Source organism: Grampus griseus (assembly GCF_964374135.1).
Source record: "Grampus griseus genome assembly, chromosome: 20".
In the NCBI taxonomy this organism is placed as follows: Eukaryota; Metazoa; Chordata; class Mammalia; order Artiodactyla; family Delphinidae; genus Grampus; species Grampus griseus.
This window is the reverse complement of record NC_139014.1, coordinates 11741682-11759337: the sequence shown is the minus strand read 5'-3', so window position 1 is coordinate 11759337 and position 17656 is coordinate 11741682. Positions and strand designations below refer to the sequence as shown.

General features: G+C 52.1%; 1 protein-coding gene across 2 annotated transcripts in view; it reads left to right on the top strand.

Moving 5' to 3' along the window:
• NPLOC4 (NPL4 homolog, ubiquitin recognition factor) overlaps positions 1-17041 on the top strand; it is a 56039-nt gene extending 38998 nt beyond the window's left edge. The window contains exons 13-17 of one of the 2 annotated variants that reach the window (XM_082680034.1): positions 5308-5379; positions 8041-8136; positions 9291-9407; positions 11018-11120; positions 14715-17041. In XM_082680034.1, the coding sequence (XP_082536160.1) occupies positions 5308-5379; positions 8041-8136; positions 9291-9407; positions 11018-11120; positions 14715-14872 (546 nt within the window). In that variant the 3' untranslated portion in view covers positions 14873-17041. The remainder of the gene's footprint in view (positions 1-5307; positions 5380-8040; positions 8137-9290; positions 9408-11017; positions 11121-14714) is intronic. The other variant, XM_082680035.1, reaches the window with a different exon arrangement.
• Positions 17042-17656: the final 615 nt, after the last annotated feature.

The window sequence follows — 17656 nt, the reverse complement described above, 5'->3', positions numbered from 1 at the left end:
TCATGGTGTTATCTGTGGTAACAAAAACTTAAAGCAATCTAAAAGTCTAATAACGGGCATTAAATTACAATACATCTATATGGTGGGATATTCTGTGATCACTAAAGGTGTGTGTTTGAAAATTACTTGAAGGTATGGGATAAAACTCATGATGTAAAATTACAAATGTATCTATATACAGTAAAATCCCAATTAACTTTTTGTTTTTTAAAGGCACACTTGTAGATGTTGATGCCTATACGTATACACGTTTGTATGTGCGTTCACACAGGAGATGGGGGTGGAAAGCTTGAGGGTCCACTCTTGTCTACAGCTCTGATCTGTCTGTCCTAGGAAGTCCCGTGCAGCCAGTGAAAGAACGGCCGGGGAGCACCTCCTGTAAAGGTGGGGAGAGGTGCACACAGAGGAGGGTTTTGGAGCGAGGATCTAGTCAGCCGGCGAGGGGATGCTTGGGGACGGGCAGCAGAACGGTGAGGTGCATGGTTCCATGTGCATTAGGAGTGCAAGCCTTCTAAATATTAACTAAGAACATTTTATTAATGTGAAATCAAATGTATATTTTTTATGGGAAATCCTGCATTACAGGTTAATAAGGAAATAGATACCCCAACACGCCTCTTCACCTGTCCTTCCAGCACCCCGCGTGCATGCATGGACACGTGGACGTTGACAGGGCCTTGCCTCTGGAACCGCAGCCTCTGCACTCGGTCCAGCTGTGGATAGGGTGCGGCGTCCCTCGCCAGACCCCGGGGCTACAGTGATGAGCAAGTCACAATCATCCTCTCTTCCCAGGTGGTCTGTTGGTGGCTGTTGAGGTGTCCAGTGCAGCGTGGAAGTTAGCCAGGTGGGGAGGAAGCCCATCTGGGGGCCACACGTCCAGAGGGCATGGTGCATCTAGGGGTCCCAGGCTCAGTCTGGCTGGAATGTGCACGTGATGGGGGTGGTGGGCAGTGAGAAGCCAAAGAAAGAAAGATGGAAGGTGATTCTGGAACAATCTTGCTGGATGTGGCGTGAAGGGGGGTCTGGAGGCAGGAGGCTTTTGCAGCAACATGAGTGTCAAATGCCAGGGCCGATCCAGGAGGGGCAGCAGGAGAGAGATGTGCGGTGGGGTCTACCGTCCAGTGTGAGGTGCGGCTGGAGGAGCTGAAGGCCAGGCCGTGGGGAGGGAGCTCCCCGGTGTGGAAGATTCTTTCTGGGTACAGAGTCCGGTGGCCAGTGAGAAGGCTGGTGCCACAGTCCAGGTGACATGTGTCTGCTCCCCATGGCATTTGGGGATGGAGAGGGTGTCCTGGAGCCAAGAGCTCCATGGGCCTTGCACGGTCCTGGGGAGGACAGGATGGAACTGGGTCTCTGGTTTGGGTGAGTGGTGGGTGCTGGAGTTGTAAACCTTGATGAGTAGTGGTGAGAGCAGGGGGGGTGGGGTGAGTTCAGATGCCCGTGTTTGAAGTTTGATGTGGTGGGACCGGAAGGAGGTTGAGAGGCCCTTTTCACGGTTATCTGCCCAGAAACCCCAAATTAAAGCCTTGGAAGTAGAGGAGAGAAGCCGAGATTGGAGACCCCAGGGAACACTGCTCTTAGGCAGCTGCCCAGGTGGAGGGGCAGCAGGGTGGGTTCCTGGCATGAAGGGTGGTTGTGGGCTCAGTGCTGAGGAGTTGGAAGAGTTGACAGGTGGCTGCAGCAGGGAGGAGAGAGCATGCAGGCAGCTGCGGCGTCGCGGCTGTGGAGGGGACCAGCGCTCTCTGGGGGGACTGTGGAGTCTTCTCTGTCCTAGGCATCATTTACTGACCTTTCCTCAGCCCGACACGGGTTTGTCCCAGCATCTGGCACTTACCAGAAGTGCTTTGTGGCTCATCCAGGAGCTCACTCCATGTGTGTGCTGAGTTACTTGAGACATTCCAAGCAAACCATTCCATGCGTTGTTTTGTCAAAGGATAACATATATTTCAAGGGTTTCGTGTGGTCTCCCAAAGTTCCTCCAAGAAGGCTGCAGTTACATGCTCAGACTGTGCCGCAGGCCAGCCCTGCGCTAGTCTGCTTGCCTGCCTGGGCCCTGCTCTCAGGACCCCATGCTCTGCACTCACTCTGTCCCAAGTCCCCTGTGTGTGTTGGTGTTTTCTTTATGAATCGCCTCTGTGTGCCCTGAGGTATTTGTAAGGTGGTTCATCACTTTCACATTCGTTTGTGAAGTCTTTATACATTAACCCTTTGTCATATATTGCAGACACACGCCAGGATATCATTTTCTTTATACTTTTCATACAAAGTAAGGTGTAACATTTTGTGATTTCAAAGGTACGTTAATCCTTTTTCATTGTAATTCCTGCCTTTGTCATCATACTTAGGAAGTAATTCTTTACCTCAAAGCTGTATATTTACCTACATTTTCTTTTAGTGCTTTTACTTTTTTTAATTTTTAAATTAAAAATTTTTTCTTTTATTTGGCTGCATTGGGTCTTTGTTGCGGTGTGCGGGCTCCTCATTGCGGTGGCTTCTCTTGTTGTGGAGCACGGGCTCTAGGCACGCAGGCTTCAGTAGTTGCAGCACGCGGGCTCGGTAGTTGCGGCACGCAGGCTCTAGAGAGCAGGCTCTGTAGTTGTGGCGCGTGGGCTTAGTTACTCCGTGGCATGTGGGATGTTCTCGGACCAGAACTCGAACCCGTGTCCCCAGCATAGGCAGGCGGCTTCTTAACCACTGCACCACCAGGGTAGTCCTAAACGGGATTCTTTAAGAAACTTTGTCCTGAGAAATTTTTTTCTTGCTTTATTCTGCGAAGTCTCAGAAACTGCTAGTTTCACTTGTTACCTTCTTGCCAGTTTTGTAAGAAGAAAAGCAATACATTAAGGATTTCATTTTCCTTTTCCAAAGCAAGATGGTGCCACCCAGTAAGTGGAGTTTGCTGTTGTCCTGGCACAAAGCCTGCCTGCCTTTGAGCTAACAAAGACAGAGATCCCTGGATTTCTTGTTGACGTTTCCAGACATGGCCCATAGCAGGTAGCGAGGCACCAGGGACCTCAATTTCTGACTCTCCCAGTGTCTTGCTCCAGGTGGAGATAAAATTTCTGACACTTTGGCAGCTGCCAAACTAAGAATTAAGGTGTCTTCCTCCTAGTGTACTCTGCCTGACATTTGCTAACGCCCATAAAAAGTAATTGCCTTTTAAAATGGTGTATGGGGCTAAGGCTTGGTTGGCAAAAACATTTGAGTGAAGGCATGGGGGAGAGATAGAAGGTACCTGCTTTTCCTCCAGGGAAGAGAAGGGGATGCAGCACCTTTATTTTCTTGGGGAGCAGAAGGATGCAGTGGGGTAGTTAAATTTGAAAGAGAATAGCATGACACACAAAAAAGAGAGGGGGGCATTTAATAAGAATCATCCCTAGAGGGGAAGATTAAAGCGAACAGGTGCTGGGAAAATGTCTCTGCATATTAGAGCTTAATTAGATTTGAAGATGAATTCCAGGCGGGCTAATTATGTGTGAATTGTTGCAGGTTGTTTCTTGTAGGGGCAAGCGTATATTTTTGGAAATGGTGATTTAGTTCGATTGGGTTTGATTCCCGCCTCCTACCGTATTTCCTCCAGTAGAAACTACCGCTTCTGGGGCCCCAGGACCCACTCAGCAGGCCTCATACCTTGGGCTGCCACTGTCAAAGCTGGTAGAGCCACGGAAAGCCAGGCCCAGCCTACCTGCTGCAGCAACGAGCATGCGGAAGGACCAGGGACTCTGGCCCAGGTGGAAGGGACAGTATTCCAACCTCAAAGGAAGGCAGACAGACAGAACGGACACTGTTTCCAGGAACCTGTCCTTTGATGGTGCTCCTGCTCCCTATGTGGCTGGCTTAGATGTGTTTGGTTAGATGTATTTGGACCGTTTTCTGGAAGGGCAGAGGGGCAGGTTCTTGCTAGCAACTCTCTGGGTTGTGAACAGAGAAAAGGTAGGGAAGGTGTGGATAATCTGAGATGTGCTGCAGACCAGAGAGTTTAATTTCTGGGGAAAATAAAATAAAAAAAGAGCAGGGCCACATGGAGCCTCTGGAATTCCTATTAGGATAATGGACTCAGTTTAATGTAGGACAGCCTGAGAAGGTTGTCTCAAAAGATGGCATGGGCCTCTGACATCCCCGGAAGGTGTGATGTGCTAGGGGTGGCTTTGTGTCACCTGCACACCTCAGAGAGATCTGCTTGACACCCATTAGGGTCTGAGCTTTAATAAACATAAACTTTTATGTAAGGCCCCATAATTGGAAATTATGGATGTATAATTTATATATGACTTGAATGATTTATATAATGTTAAGTGATGATTTAAATAGAAAATATGACCCCCTCTAGCAGAATCTTTAATGAAAAGTGTTGGTTCTTATGAATTTATTTCTAGAGCTGTGTTTGAACTCAGCAAGTTTGACATAAATCAGATCTCATTTTCATTTTATGATTAATGAACATATGCTGGCCATTTTTCCCCATAATTAAACTATGTTCCATGCATCTGATAAAGCAAAAGAAGTTTAGACTTTGACAGATTGGTGGTGGTGGTTTTCCATGTCTGCGTATTTGTGTGTATGTGTACTGATTTGTGTGTGTGTTTATTTTATTAATGTATAAGGATTAAGTTTCCATGAAGTTGGGTTTCCAGAGGTGTGTGTAAGGTTGTTAAGAGTTAGCATTCAGGTGTGAGACTAGGAGAGCTTATAGAGGAGGAGGGGTACAGATGTAGCCTGACGGGGTGGGAGCCCGGGGTCTGTGTCTCCACAGCTTTAGCACCAGGCTGGTGCTATATATATATATATATATATATATATATATATATATATATTTGTTTGTTGCTACGTTGGGTCTTCGTTGCAGTGCGTGGGATTCTCATTGTGGTGGCTTCTCTTGTTGTGGAGCATGGGCTCTAGGTGCGCGGGCTTCAGTAGTTGTGGTGCATGGGCTTAGTAATTGTGGCTCATGGACTCTAGAGCATAGGCTCAATAGTTGTGGCGCATAGGCTTAGTTGCTCTGCGGCATATGGGATCTTTCCCGACCAGGGCTCGAACCTGTGTACTCTGCATTGGCAGGCAGATTCTTAACCACTGCGCCACCAGGGAAGCCCCCAAGGCTGCTTTCTTGAGTCTTGGCCGTCATCAAGAGCTCCAAGAAGTGATGGAAGGTGGATTCACTGCAAAAATATGCACATTTTCCTCTCTGCTTTTCATATACTTCAACAAGAATTGTAGTAATTTAAGGGGTGAGACAAGCGTGTGAATGGAAAACCTGTCACAGGTCGGCACACCTGCACTCACCCCCTGGACCTTTGTCTTGTGTTTCAGGACATAGACAAGTTTGGCAACGAGATTACCCAGCTGGCTCGCCCCCTGCCCGTGGAGTATCTGATCATAGACGTAAGTGTGTGTCATCTCCCCCTGGAGGTCAGGACGGCTTGGGGTGGCCTCACAAGGGTGGCGGCTTGAATATCTGCTCTTCTGCCTGCACAGGACAGGCATCCAGAGGTGTTCTGAGTCACTGAGCTCCTGGCATCCCTGAAAAGCTAGAAACCTTAAGGGCTTTTCGTTTTTTATTTCCTTAAAAACAATTTAAGGGGTTAACTTCTCCCAACCTAAAGTGTAGCAAAGGACCACCGACAAGGCCAAGCAGCCTCTGGAGGTCAGCGAGCCTCTCCCTGGCTCTGTGCACAGGTGCTGCCCTGGCCACAGCTCAGAGGCCCACTCGTGGGGGCAGCATGGTCTCCAGGGGGGCACTCCAGGAGCCAAGAAGGTACCTGGTACCGACACGCCTTCCCCAAGTCTCAGCTCCTTTCTGGGGGTGTGCTCTGCTCACGGAGATGTGGCCACAGTGCAGAGGGGAGTGCGTGCTGCAGGACTAGAGCCTGATGCATTTGCAGTAGTCAGCGCTCTGTCCAAAGGGTATGGGAGGCGGCTCATTTCCTAATTGCTGCCTGCCAGGATGAATTCAGGCTGCATTTGGACTAGGATGGGCATATGATTCAGGCCATAAAGTATCATTGCATTTGGAGCAGTGGGTCCCTGTGAGCTGAGCCCGCCAACGCTCCATTCCAACTGACAGCTCCCGAGAACATATTTATTACCTAGGCCATAAAGGCATCTGCTTTTTAGACTACCTAGGGTGTAATTAAGATGAAAACAGATTGATGGAGCATACACTTAGGAGGAGTCTGCGTGATTTAAAGCCAGCTTCCTGAGGTCTTCTCTCCCAATGGCCTCCCCATCCCTTTCCTTTCACAAAGGAGCTAAGTTCTTGCCTTAGTGGTTGTCACTGTAGTGTTTGGTTGATGGGGGAGCATTCCACCCTGTGATACCCAAGCGCTCTCTTACTGTGGAAGGAGGTTGGAGCAGGTGCCCAGACAGGTGTGCTCAGCTCCTCGCCCGGCCCCAGACCCCAACCTGACCAGGGCATCTGATGACTAAACCTCATGACCAGGTGGCTCTTCCAGGCTTCTGCAGAGGTGCTCTGCAGGTGGCCAGGCATCAGCTAGGTGACAAGGCAGGCTGGGTAGGGAGAGGATTTGAGCACAAAACAAAGTGCTCACCACCCTGCATCCTCTCCCCCGGCATCTGGGATGTTCAGGCTGCAGTGTGAACCTCGGTTCTGTTGCTCTCCAAGGTCTGTTGCAATTACAGGTCTAACAAATACTTCCCTAATTCCACATTTACTTAACTAGTGGGTCTACTGTTGTTGCTGGTCCACTCCTTTATCTGCCTTTCAAAGCGAGGGGCGAGAGCAGGCCACAGGCCTTGCCTCTGCAGCAGAGTGGCCCCTCTGCCATCTCTAGAATCATGACAACAGTTGAGACTGAGCCCCACATGTGCCACCCATTCTGTGGGCTCCACGTGTCTGGGTGCATTTGATCCTCACGGCAGCCTTAGGAGGCTTGGGCTCTCTGGTCGTCTGTATCTCTCTGATGAACAGAGCGAGGCCTCACAGTAGGACTTGGCAGTGTGCTCAAGGCCACACCTTGTGCCCTGAGGCCACGTGGTCTCGTCCATAAAAGGCCAGCGGGGCTCGATTTAGGGAGCTGCTGATGGTTCAGCTTACCGTTCACAGCGCTGGCACAGTCACAGCAGGTCCTGGGCCAGCAGGCCTGGAACAGCTCGCTGCCTTCACTGATGCAGAAAACAGGCCAGAGCAACATTTTCATTCTTTAGAAATAGTCCCGAAGGAACCAGAATAGCTACGCTAAATCTGGACGAGGTATAATCTGCTGCTGCTAGTGTTATATTGCAGAGAAAAAGCTGTGTCAACCAAAAGATGGCTGATGATGGCTAACACTTGGGTGTGTTTTGGGGGAGGAGCATCTGCCAGGAGGAATGAGAAACTGTACTTGTATTGATTCTTGCACATTTGCCACTGTCCCTGTAGCTTCTATTGATTGTAGGATTTAAAATCCCCTCTGTCGTTTCTAAAGCATGTCTGAGCCAAATGAAGGGCTTAGGCTCCCCTTTGGACACAAGCTCCTGACTCCAGCCATCTTCAGGCGAGAACCATGCCTGCATCTCAATGGCCTTGCTTCTCTTCCTGCCTGGACATGCCCAGGCTCCATGGAGTGGTGCCTGGGAATTCAGAAGGCTTCAGCCAGCTCGCTGGAGGGCACTGTGGCTCTCAAAACCATCAGGGGCTGGTTCTGCACATGCCCTCCAGACCCGGTGACAGGAACAGAGTCTGCTCCTGAGATGGCGCTCACACCTGTGCTCTTTCCTGTGGCCCACTCTCTGGTTCACCCGCGGCAGCAGGAGAGCAGCTGTGTGAGAGGCCGTCCCAGTGGGGCTGGAGTTAGGAACCTGCCCACAGGCACCATGATCTTACCAGTCATGAAAAACGATTCTTCCGTTTGCCTTCCAGAGTCACAGTTTTCAGAGTTTTCATTTAGGGGCTGTCCTAATAGTTAAGCATTCCCTTCAGTGTAGAACAGTTAGGACTCTTGCTGCTGTGAGCAGCTCAGGGCTCCAGGGAGGGGTGTGCTCAGGGCCCACACCCTTGTTTATAGCACAGTTAATTTATCACGGGTTTGTGTTTTCGTTCATTAGATCACAACAACTTTCCCCAAGGATCCAGTTTATACTTTTTCTATTTCACAAAATCCATTTCCTATTGAAAACCGGGATGTATTGGGTGAGACACAGGTAAGCTCTTTGTCTTTAGAAACATAATTTAGAGTCCCTACTGTTTGTTTATCTAGTGTCACTATTGTTTTTCTAGAAAGTAGCAAGCTTTCTGACTCTCCTGATTTGTTTTTGTGACAAAACCTGGCTAGGCCTTTGTCTAAGACACTGCTGATCACATGAGCCCTCTCCAGGGCAGGGGCAGTGGATGAGCACAGAGGCAAATCCCTGTAAGCCCTCAGGCCTGTGGATTTGCTGGAAGGACCATTCTCAGGGGGCCTGTTTTATTGGTCACTTCTTGTCCTCTCCCAACAACGTTATTGATTGTTGGTAAGCGTTGTCTTTTGTGACAATGTCTCACTTTGCTGCGTGCTCTGCCCCCTACCTCATTACCCTGCCATGTTTCTCAGGCACCATCCAAGCCGTGGGGGCTCATGTGGCCTGGCCACCTTGGCTCTCACCTGCACATCAGGCCCGATCAGAACTGCTGTGACTGCCTTGTCCTGCCACATCAATGGTCTGTGAACACACATCCCAAGTTGATAACAGGCACTACAGAAAGGGGCCCGGTTAAAGAATGTGTACAGTGAGATTGTCTTCTGAAGCTGTGATTAGTGTACAAGGCCTCTCTGATGCTTTGGTTTCCTCACTGCCCATCTGCCCAGGTGCTTGTGGAGGTGCAGAGCCACTGACTGGGGTGGCACTCTTGAATCTCCCGCTTTCACTCCTGTTGAAAGTGTTAGTGTCACGTAATCCTCCCCACCGCCCCCCGATTCCTACTCCTCACTACCGTGCTGCCCTGGATCAACAATGTACCTAGACAGACGGGGCTTCTCCCAGCCCCGCAGTGGCCCTTCCCACTCCCACTGGCCCCCAGAGGTGAGTTTGAACATGTCTCACAGCTGGGTCAGCTTCACAGACATGTTGCTTACACTCTTCCATAAGTCAAATGTACTGAGAGTGTTTTCCTGGGAGATGAGGCCACAGCTTATTCTGCAACTGTGCATTCCTCTGTCCTTGGCTCCCAGTAAGTGGTTCTGGAAGGAGACGGGGAGGCCCATCCATCAGCGCCGAACGTGTTCAGTTCCATCTTTGTAGGACAGTGGCTTTCCTGCGACTCTGGCTTGGGACTAACGGGTGCTCGTGTCTGTCTCCCCCCATACCTGGCACTCCAGGACTTCCACAGCCTGGCCACCTACCTGTCTCAGAACACCTCATCCGTGTTCCTGGACACTATCTCGGATTTCCACCTCCTGCTGTTCCTGGTCACCAATGACGTCATGCCTCTGCAGGTACGGGCCAAGTGGGCTTCTACTCCTCAGACCAGAGCATGCTGGGCAGCACCAGAGCAGCTAAGTCCCCCTTAACCTGTCCTGTGGGCAGCAGCTTTGCACAAAGGCCTTGATAGAAAGGTGAATTTTTCACTTGCAGCGTTTACACTGGAACAGCTTGTTCAAAAGTGTCTGCCCTCTGTGATGGAGGACAGTTCCTCCATTTGTTAGAACCACATGGGACGCAGAGGCCGCTTAGCTCTGTGTCCTTCTAGTGGGAACATGAGGGATCCAACAATTTAAAAATTCCTGTTGGAACAGTTTGAGAATCCCAGCCTCTGCTTCTTCCTGATCTCTCTCCCCTCTTCCCGAATCAGCTCCAGTTTATCACCTTGGCCCAGAAGGTTGGCCAGCGTCCAGGCCCCAGGCACACAGCTGCACAGTTGGCGTTTTTAAGACATGCTGTTGGGGGAGATGAGGGCGAGTGTTACAGATGGCGGCTGCTTTCTGAGCAGCAGAGGGCCAGCAGGGCCGGCCAGGAAGCCCCTTGCATGGGTTGTGTCATGGCTGTCCTTTTACTTTGGCCCTTTTCCTGCTTGGGACCCAAGGAAATGCATTTCTGCGAGGTGACAGAGTAGAAAGGAGAGGCTCCTTCCTCCCACTGCTTTTCTATGTCAGGTGGCCTATAGCTGTTCTTATATCTTGTGTCTGTGTTTTGTCCAAACTACCCATTTGTGATACTTGACACCAGGCACCCCGAAACTTTTCACTGGCTTTGCCTTCCCTGTTAAGCCCAGAGAGTTGTACCTCCAGCCCCCGGCTTAGCTGCTGCCCCTCCGGTTGGGGAGGTGGTGAAAGCTTAGGGCCTTCTCCCTGGAAAACGTGTGCTGTTTTGCAGTCACTTACTTGTTAGGAAGCATTTTCTGTAAATACTGCCTGAGAGCCCCTGGAAGGCTTTCGAAGTCTCTCGTTATAAAAACTATTTAGGGCTTCCCTGGTGGCGCAGTGGTTGAGAGTCCGCCTGCCAATGCAGGGGACACAGGTTCGTGCCCCGGTCCGGGAAGATCCCACATGCTGTGGAGCGGCTGGGCCCGTGAGCCATGGTCGCTGAGCCTGCGCGTCCGGAGCCTGTGCTCTGCAATGGGAGAGGCCACAACAGTGAGAGGCCCTCGTACAGCAAAAAATAAATAAAAATAAAAACTATTTAGTTCTCTTCACTTTGACCCTGGAGGCCTAGGATGCAGAGTGTATTGAGATACAGACGTGATGGAGAAAACAGAGGACCGAGGGGGTTGTGAGGGAAGAGGGTGGGCCTCACGGCCATGAGGCTCCTGCCCATCCACCCAGGCCCTCAGGAGAAGGACTGTGAGCTGTGATTACCTAGTGGGTGGAGCACAGCCAGCCTGGGACACAGAGTAGCACAGCGGCCAACCTGGGGATCTCTGGGAAGAATTTAGCACTTGTATTTATAAAACTAAGTGTGTGGTGTTTTGCATGTCATAGTGACAGCCTGTGAGATTTTTGAAATTCCCTCTGAAGTGTGTCTTGATGTTGGGGAAAAAGAAACTTGTGAACAAGTCTATCTACCGTCAGTGAAGCGAGTTGGAACCTTCTTTTTTGGCTTCTTGCAGGACAGCATCAGCTTGCTGCTGGAGGCTGTGAGGACCAGAAATGAGGAGCTCGCCCAGACGTGGAAGAAGTCTGAGCAGTGGGCCACCATCGAGCAGCTCTGCAGTAAGTGTCTTACCCTCCCGCAGTCCCCATTGCCAGGGCCCAAACTCCTGCCCTTCAGGGCTCCAGTACTTCTTCCCGGGCCCTGGACACCTGACCCCAGATGCCTTCTGACAGCATCGTGGGCAATGGAACAAGCAGACCTCTGCCGGGGCTCACAGATGTTTTCATCACTATAACATACGCGTAAAGGCCACAGATTTTGGGTATACTGTTCCATGGATTTTTGTACACGTACATACCAGATACGCTATTCTTCAAGCATCTTAGGAGCAGTTTGAAAGTCATTGTTTTAGATGAACAGAAACTTCACACTCACCTAAGTGCTGAGTGCGGAGACCTTCTGGACTCCTCCGGCTTTTCTTTTCCCCTTCCCCATCAGTTCTCAGAGCATTCTTGGTGGCTAAGGAGGAAAAGAGTTAGAGAATAGAGTTCGGGGATCTTGTGTCTCCCGGGTGAGCGCCTCTGTCAATCAGCCTTGGGAGCTGCCCCCACGCTGCCAGTGCCGTGGCCACCAAGCCCCCCAGCTGAGAGCTCAAGAGGGCAGTGACCATGGTGGCCCTTTTCCCTGCGGCTTTGAGAAGTACTGTAACGCCCCCTGAAGACAACAATGAAAGTACATATAAAAAAGTGTTTAAATATTTTCTCAATCTAGTGGGCTGATACTTGAGCCAAAATTAGCCAGGAAACCCTCAGTGGAACCCAAGGCACAGGGAGTCCAGCAGGGTTCTTATTTTCTCTCGACACTAAGTACCTAGAAGCTCAGGGGTTGGAGCTTTGGTATTCATTGTGTCGTCCTTCTTAATTTTTCTTTTTATACGATTCTTACAACCAAACAGTAAAAGGGCTGGATGTGCCATGTACTCTTCTTGCCCTCACGTTCTGAAACAGAGGACTCATTGTTCCCACCAAATTCCCTACAGTGAAGCCCACGGCCTTGTGTCCTTGGGTGGACAGTGGTGAGGTGCCGGCCAGGATCTCAGCACCTGGTCCAACTCTCCTATGTATGGGGCTCTCCAGGCCCCTGGTGTTATTCTTCAAATGCTTCACACACAGACATTGAGTGCAGCAGCTTTAGTAGTTGGGAGCCCTCTCTCTCAGCCCAGAAAGTGCACACAGGGAAGCCGGGACAGGGGGTGGCTTAGCTAAGAGGTTATCCTGGACAAGCATTGGCCCAGTTGGGGGAATGGAAAACTAGATCAGGAAAGGTTTCAGTCTGAGCATTTGGCTTGCTTTTGCCAACCCCATTAGACACTAATGAAAAACTAGTGGCCCCATAGGAGCTGGGTCCCATTGGCTTCATGCCTCATACTTAGGGTGGGAAGAAACCCAAGCCCGAGTCAGGTGTCAGTCCTCCGGCAGCAGGGTGACACTGTCTGGACCTGCTGCCTGCAGCCTCTGTTGGGAGAGCGCCTGGTGTTCACCGACACTCACTTTGCTAAAAAAGTGCTACGTGATTGTCAAATGCTGTCAACAGATACACTACTCGTGGAATTCCAGTCACTGCATAGGGCTGGTAACACGAATTAGCAATAGAGTACCCTTTACAGATGCAGAGTCACAGAACATGAGAGTTCTCGGGACATAGTCAGTGGGAGCTACGTAAGAGCTCTTTGCTGAAAACTAACACTCTGCCAGAAGAAGAGCTAAGCAAATGGAAAAGAAATCCCACTATCTGGACTGGAAGACAAGATATTTTTAACATGTCAGTTTTCCCTAAATTGATCAGTACAATCTCAGTCAAAATTCCTGTAGACAGGGCTTCCCTGGTGGCACAGTGGTTGAAGTCCGCCTGCCGATGCAGGGTACACGGGTTCGTGCCTCGGTCCGGGAAGATCCCACATGCCGCGGAGCGGCTGGGCCCGTGAGCCATGGCCGCTGAGCCTGCGCGTCCAGAGCCTGTGCTCCGCAGCGGGAGAGGCCACAACAGTGAGAGGCCCGCGTACCACAAAAACAAACAAACAAAAATTGGTCAGGACTTCCCTCGTGGTACAGTGGTTAAGAATCCACCTGCCAATGCAGGGGACACAGGTTTGAGCCCTGGTCCGGGAAGATCCCACATGCTGCAGAGCAACTAAGCCCGTGTGCCACAACTACTGAGCCTGCGCTCTAGAGCCCACAAGCCACAACTACTGAGCCCAAGTGCCACAACTACTGCAGCCCACATGCCTAGAGCCCATGCTCTGCAACAAGAGAAGCCACCCCTGTGAGAAACCCACACACCGCAATGAAGAGTAGTCCCCGCTCGCCGCAACTAGAGAAAGCCTGTGCGCAGCAACAAAGACCCAGTGCAGCCATAAATAAATAAATTTATTTTAAAAAAGAAAAGATTGGTCAGTTGGACTTTATCAGAATGAAACACATAGGCTTATCGAGAGACGCTGTCAAAAACTTGAAAAGGCAGCAACAAAGACCCAGTGCAGCCATAAATAAATAAATTTATTTTAAAAAAGAAAAGATTGGTCAGTTGGACTTTATCAGAATGAAACACTTAGGCTTATCGAGAGACGCTGTCAAAAACTTGAAAAGGCGGGCTTCCCCGGTGGCGCAGTGGTTGAGAGTCCGCCTGCCGATGCAGGGGACACGGGTTCATGCCCCGGTCTGGGAAGATCCCACATGCCGCGGAGTGGCTGGGCCCGTGAGCCATGGCCGCTGAGCCTGCGCATCCGGAGCCTGTGCTCCGCAACGGGAGAGGCCACAACAGTGAGAGGCCCGCATACCGCAAAAAAAAAAAAACAACTTGAAAAGGCAAGGAACAGACTGGGAGAAGATATTCCACAGAAGGTGTTCCATAAAAAGAATTACAGTGATGGTCACCATCAGTCATCAGAAGAATGAAAATTAAACGAGGTACCATTACACGTCTTGAGGGTGGCTGAGATGCAAACACTGGCCGCATCGCGTGCTCACGAGCTCCCACAGCAGCTGGAGCTCTCGCACGCCCAGTGAGGATGACCCAGCGAGCCCACTGCTACCCAAGAGACATGCAAACACAGATCCACACCAAGATTTGTTTTAAGAATATTCGCAGTGGGCCTGCCGATGCGGGGGACGTGGGTTCGTGCCCCAGTCCGGTAGGATCCCACGTGCCGCAGAGCAGCTGGGCCCACGGGCCGTGGCCGCTGGGCCTGCGCGTCTGGAGCCTGTGCTCCGCAACGGGAGAGGCCATAGCAGTGAGAGGCCCGCGTACTGCAAAAGAAAAAAAGAATATTCATGGCAGGGCTCAAACTTGGCAGTGACTCAACTGTCTATCAGGAGGGGGATAGATAACTAGGGATGGTGTTCACACTGAGCTCTACTGCTCAGCAGTGAGAAGGAAGGAACCACTGACACAGCAAGCAAGGAGGCTGGGCAGGTGCATGAGTGGCCACAGCTGACAGCTTTCCGCTCTGCAGACAGCAGCTTTACTTATCGGTGTTCTGTGTTTGAGCAGGGGACCCACAGTAGGGGCTCTCAAGCCGCATCTGTCCACGCCTGCAGCAGTTGCTTTTAGAGTCCACTCCTACCCTGATAAGCAGCTGTGCAGAGCCCTCAGATGGGGTGGGACAGCTTCCCAGTGCAGAAATGATGAACACTGCTTCTCTTCCTGCCCCACAGGCACAGTCGGTGTGCAGCTTCCAGGCCTCCACGAGTACGGAGCCGTCGGGGGCTCTGCACACACCACCTCGGCCGCCATGTGGGCTTGTCAGCACTGCACCTTCATGAACCAGCCAGGCACCGGCCACTGCGAGATGTGCAGCCTCCCCAGGACCTAGGGCTCCCGGGCCCTGCTGCCCGGACTGGGCCCACCCTAGCCCTCTCTGAAGCCAGGATTGTTGCAACCATGCCCCACCGCAGGCAGCCCTGAAGGCGAGGCGGGGGCGGCTGCCCTGGGGGTCTCTGACCCATGAAGCTTCTCAGCACCAGGCTTCCCTGGAGGGAGGGAGCCAGGCTGGTGCTCTTGGGCTGGAACCAGTCTCTTGGTGGAGGCACCGTATGGCCTCATCCGGATGCCCTGCAGCAGCTCCTACTGTGGTAGAAGGACTAGGTGCCTCTAAATCATCACCTGGAATTGAGGGGTGGGAGGGCTTGCTGGCACCATCCAGCTTTCTTTTTTCCTTCCTTTGGATGCTTTTGGTTCCCATGTTTTTGGTTGGGAGCTCTTGGTGACCTCTGTACCCCGTTGCTCTGGGGCAGACCCTGCCTGTGAGGGCCACCTCTTCCCCTTCCAGTAGCCATCGTGTGGTGGAAGTGCGTGGCCACGGGCTCGCTGGTCTTCTGTCCGCTTGGTCTGCAGGTGAATCTGCTGCCCGCCCTTTCCTGCTCTCACCCAGCGTCCAGGGGGGACCTTAAAGTCTGCTTTGGTTGTAATAACAGTTACCAGTAATTCCTGCGAAGAAGACTTTTATTTATTTTTTTTTAAGATAAAAACTGCATAAAAGGAGAGAGACTAGTTTCCACCTTCGTCCCTCCTTCAGTGAGTCCCTGGAGGTGTTTGCAGGCTGGGTGGGTGGACAGGGGACCCACAGTCAGGTCTCCTCACAAATGAACCTCAGTGCCTGAGACTTTCCTGCCAAGCCACACGGCTGGGACAGGTGCAGACCCAGGTAGTCCGAGCAGGAAGCTAGTGCTGGCTCCCACTGAGCAGGCAGCCTCTCCGGGGGGCCAGCACTGCTGACCAGGCCTGCATGGGGTGAGCTGGGTGGCCCAGGCAGAGCTGGAAGCTCTGGTTCCCTTCACCCCACACACCATTCCTTCCTGTTGTCCTGCCCAGGCCCTGGCCTCTGGCACGGTGACGTGGCCCCAGTACAGGCCAGGCCACAGTACAGCAGCTGTGGGGCTGCTGTGGGGACGTTGGAAAGTAGGTACCGTGCTGAGGTATGGGTCCAGGCTATTCCAGGACAAAGGTTGTGGTCAGACTTTGCATGTGCTTTGGGGTCCCTGCGTTTCCTCTGTGGTTGGGCTCCAGTCTGGCCTTTCCCTGGGAGCCGTGGACATCCTGATGCCTCTTTGCCTTAACAAGAGCCGTATCTCTGAGCTGCACTGCACCCACCCATGGGAGAGGCTGACCCAGACACAGGCTGCTTGGGGACTTCATGTCTCTGTCCTAGGGCAGGAGGCAAGCCTGTGTGACCCTCCCTCACCCTTGGCCTGTGAACAGAGAGCACTTGGGCATGTGTTCACCTGTGGCAAGGGCTGTGCCTGGCACTCCAGGTCCACCTGGCATGGGACACCAAGTGGCCAGTGGGGTTGGGTCTGGCTACAGCGGATCTGTTCTGGGGGGCAGGAGGTGCAGAGCCCCCTGTTTCCCCAGTTCATCTGTGGCCACCTGCCAGCAAGCTGGAAGGACCATCTGGCCCAAGTCATCTGCTCCTTTGATCAGATGTGAGTCTGCAGGGGGAGCAGGAGGGCGCTGACCTCAGACCTCGCGGCCCCCACCGTTCCTCCTGTACTTGCTCTGGTCTTTATCTACCGAGCTAATTTCCTTTTCTCTTTGACCAGTGTCCTACTCACCCTGAAGTTCTGGCATCTGCATAGTTCGTTTCCTTTTATCTTTTAGCTAAAGAAAAAGTGTTGTGATTTCTCTGCTTCTGGTTTTGAGTCACTCTGTTCAGTAATGCACTTTATTTTGTCCAAAGAGAGTCGGGGGTCAACATAAGGAGTGGGGGTACCTGCCAACAGGCTTGGGCCCAGGCAGCTTAGCCATCTCCTCTTGCATAGGGGAGGGGCCCCCAGCTCCACTTTCATCCTTCCTGCCCTTGTGTGGACACACCCTCTCATGCCACCAGGCACCACAGCTCAGCGAGGGGTCCCAGGTGCCCGGCCTCCACCAACCAGTCTGCTCCCGGTGCTCCCACTTGGGGCTTGCAGGTGTGTGTCGGTTGGGTTTGTAGTAGCGTTGCCTGGACTCCAGCCCTGCAGTTGAACCAATAAAAGCACCTGAAGTGACCGCCAGCGCCCTGTTTGTCCTTCCTGGGCCCCAAGGCCTCTCCCTGCCCCGAGCCTTGACTTGCCTACCTTGTCAGGCGACTTGATGACTTTCCCCTCCACACATCACTGTTCTCTGCTGACATGTTTAGAGTATTGAAGGGTAGAGACCCACTCCTCCTGCCCAGGCTCCTTGGCCCTGTGCTCCCAGTGTAATGTCCACTGGAGGAGCAGAGCCTGGCCTCCCTCCATGCCTTTTCTGCACCTTTTCTGCCTGTCAGCCATGTGGCTGCTCCTGGCCTCTTCGTGGTGGGTGAGGTGCACTCCGCCAGGCAGCAGGTGAAGGATAGTGCCCAGAATCCCCCAGGCTTGCACAGATGCAAGGGGAGCAAGGCCTGGAGGGGACACTTGTCGAGTGACAGCCAGGGGGCGCTCCCCCCGATGTTCAGTTACCAGCCTTCACACGCACCTTACAACCCATTCTGTCCTTTGGCCACTGGCTCACTGCTCCTGAACAAGTATGTAAGAAACACTGCCCACTGATGTCCAAGGGGCCCTGGGGAGAGGCAGGCCCAGCCTAGCTTCTGGACTGGGGCGGGTGGGCCCTCAGCACCTGGCTCCAGTCCTGTCCC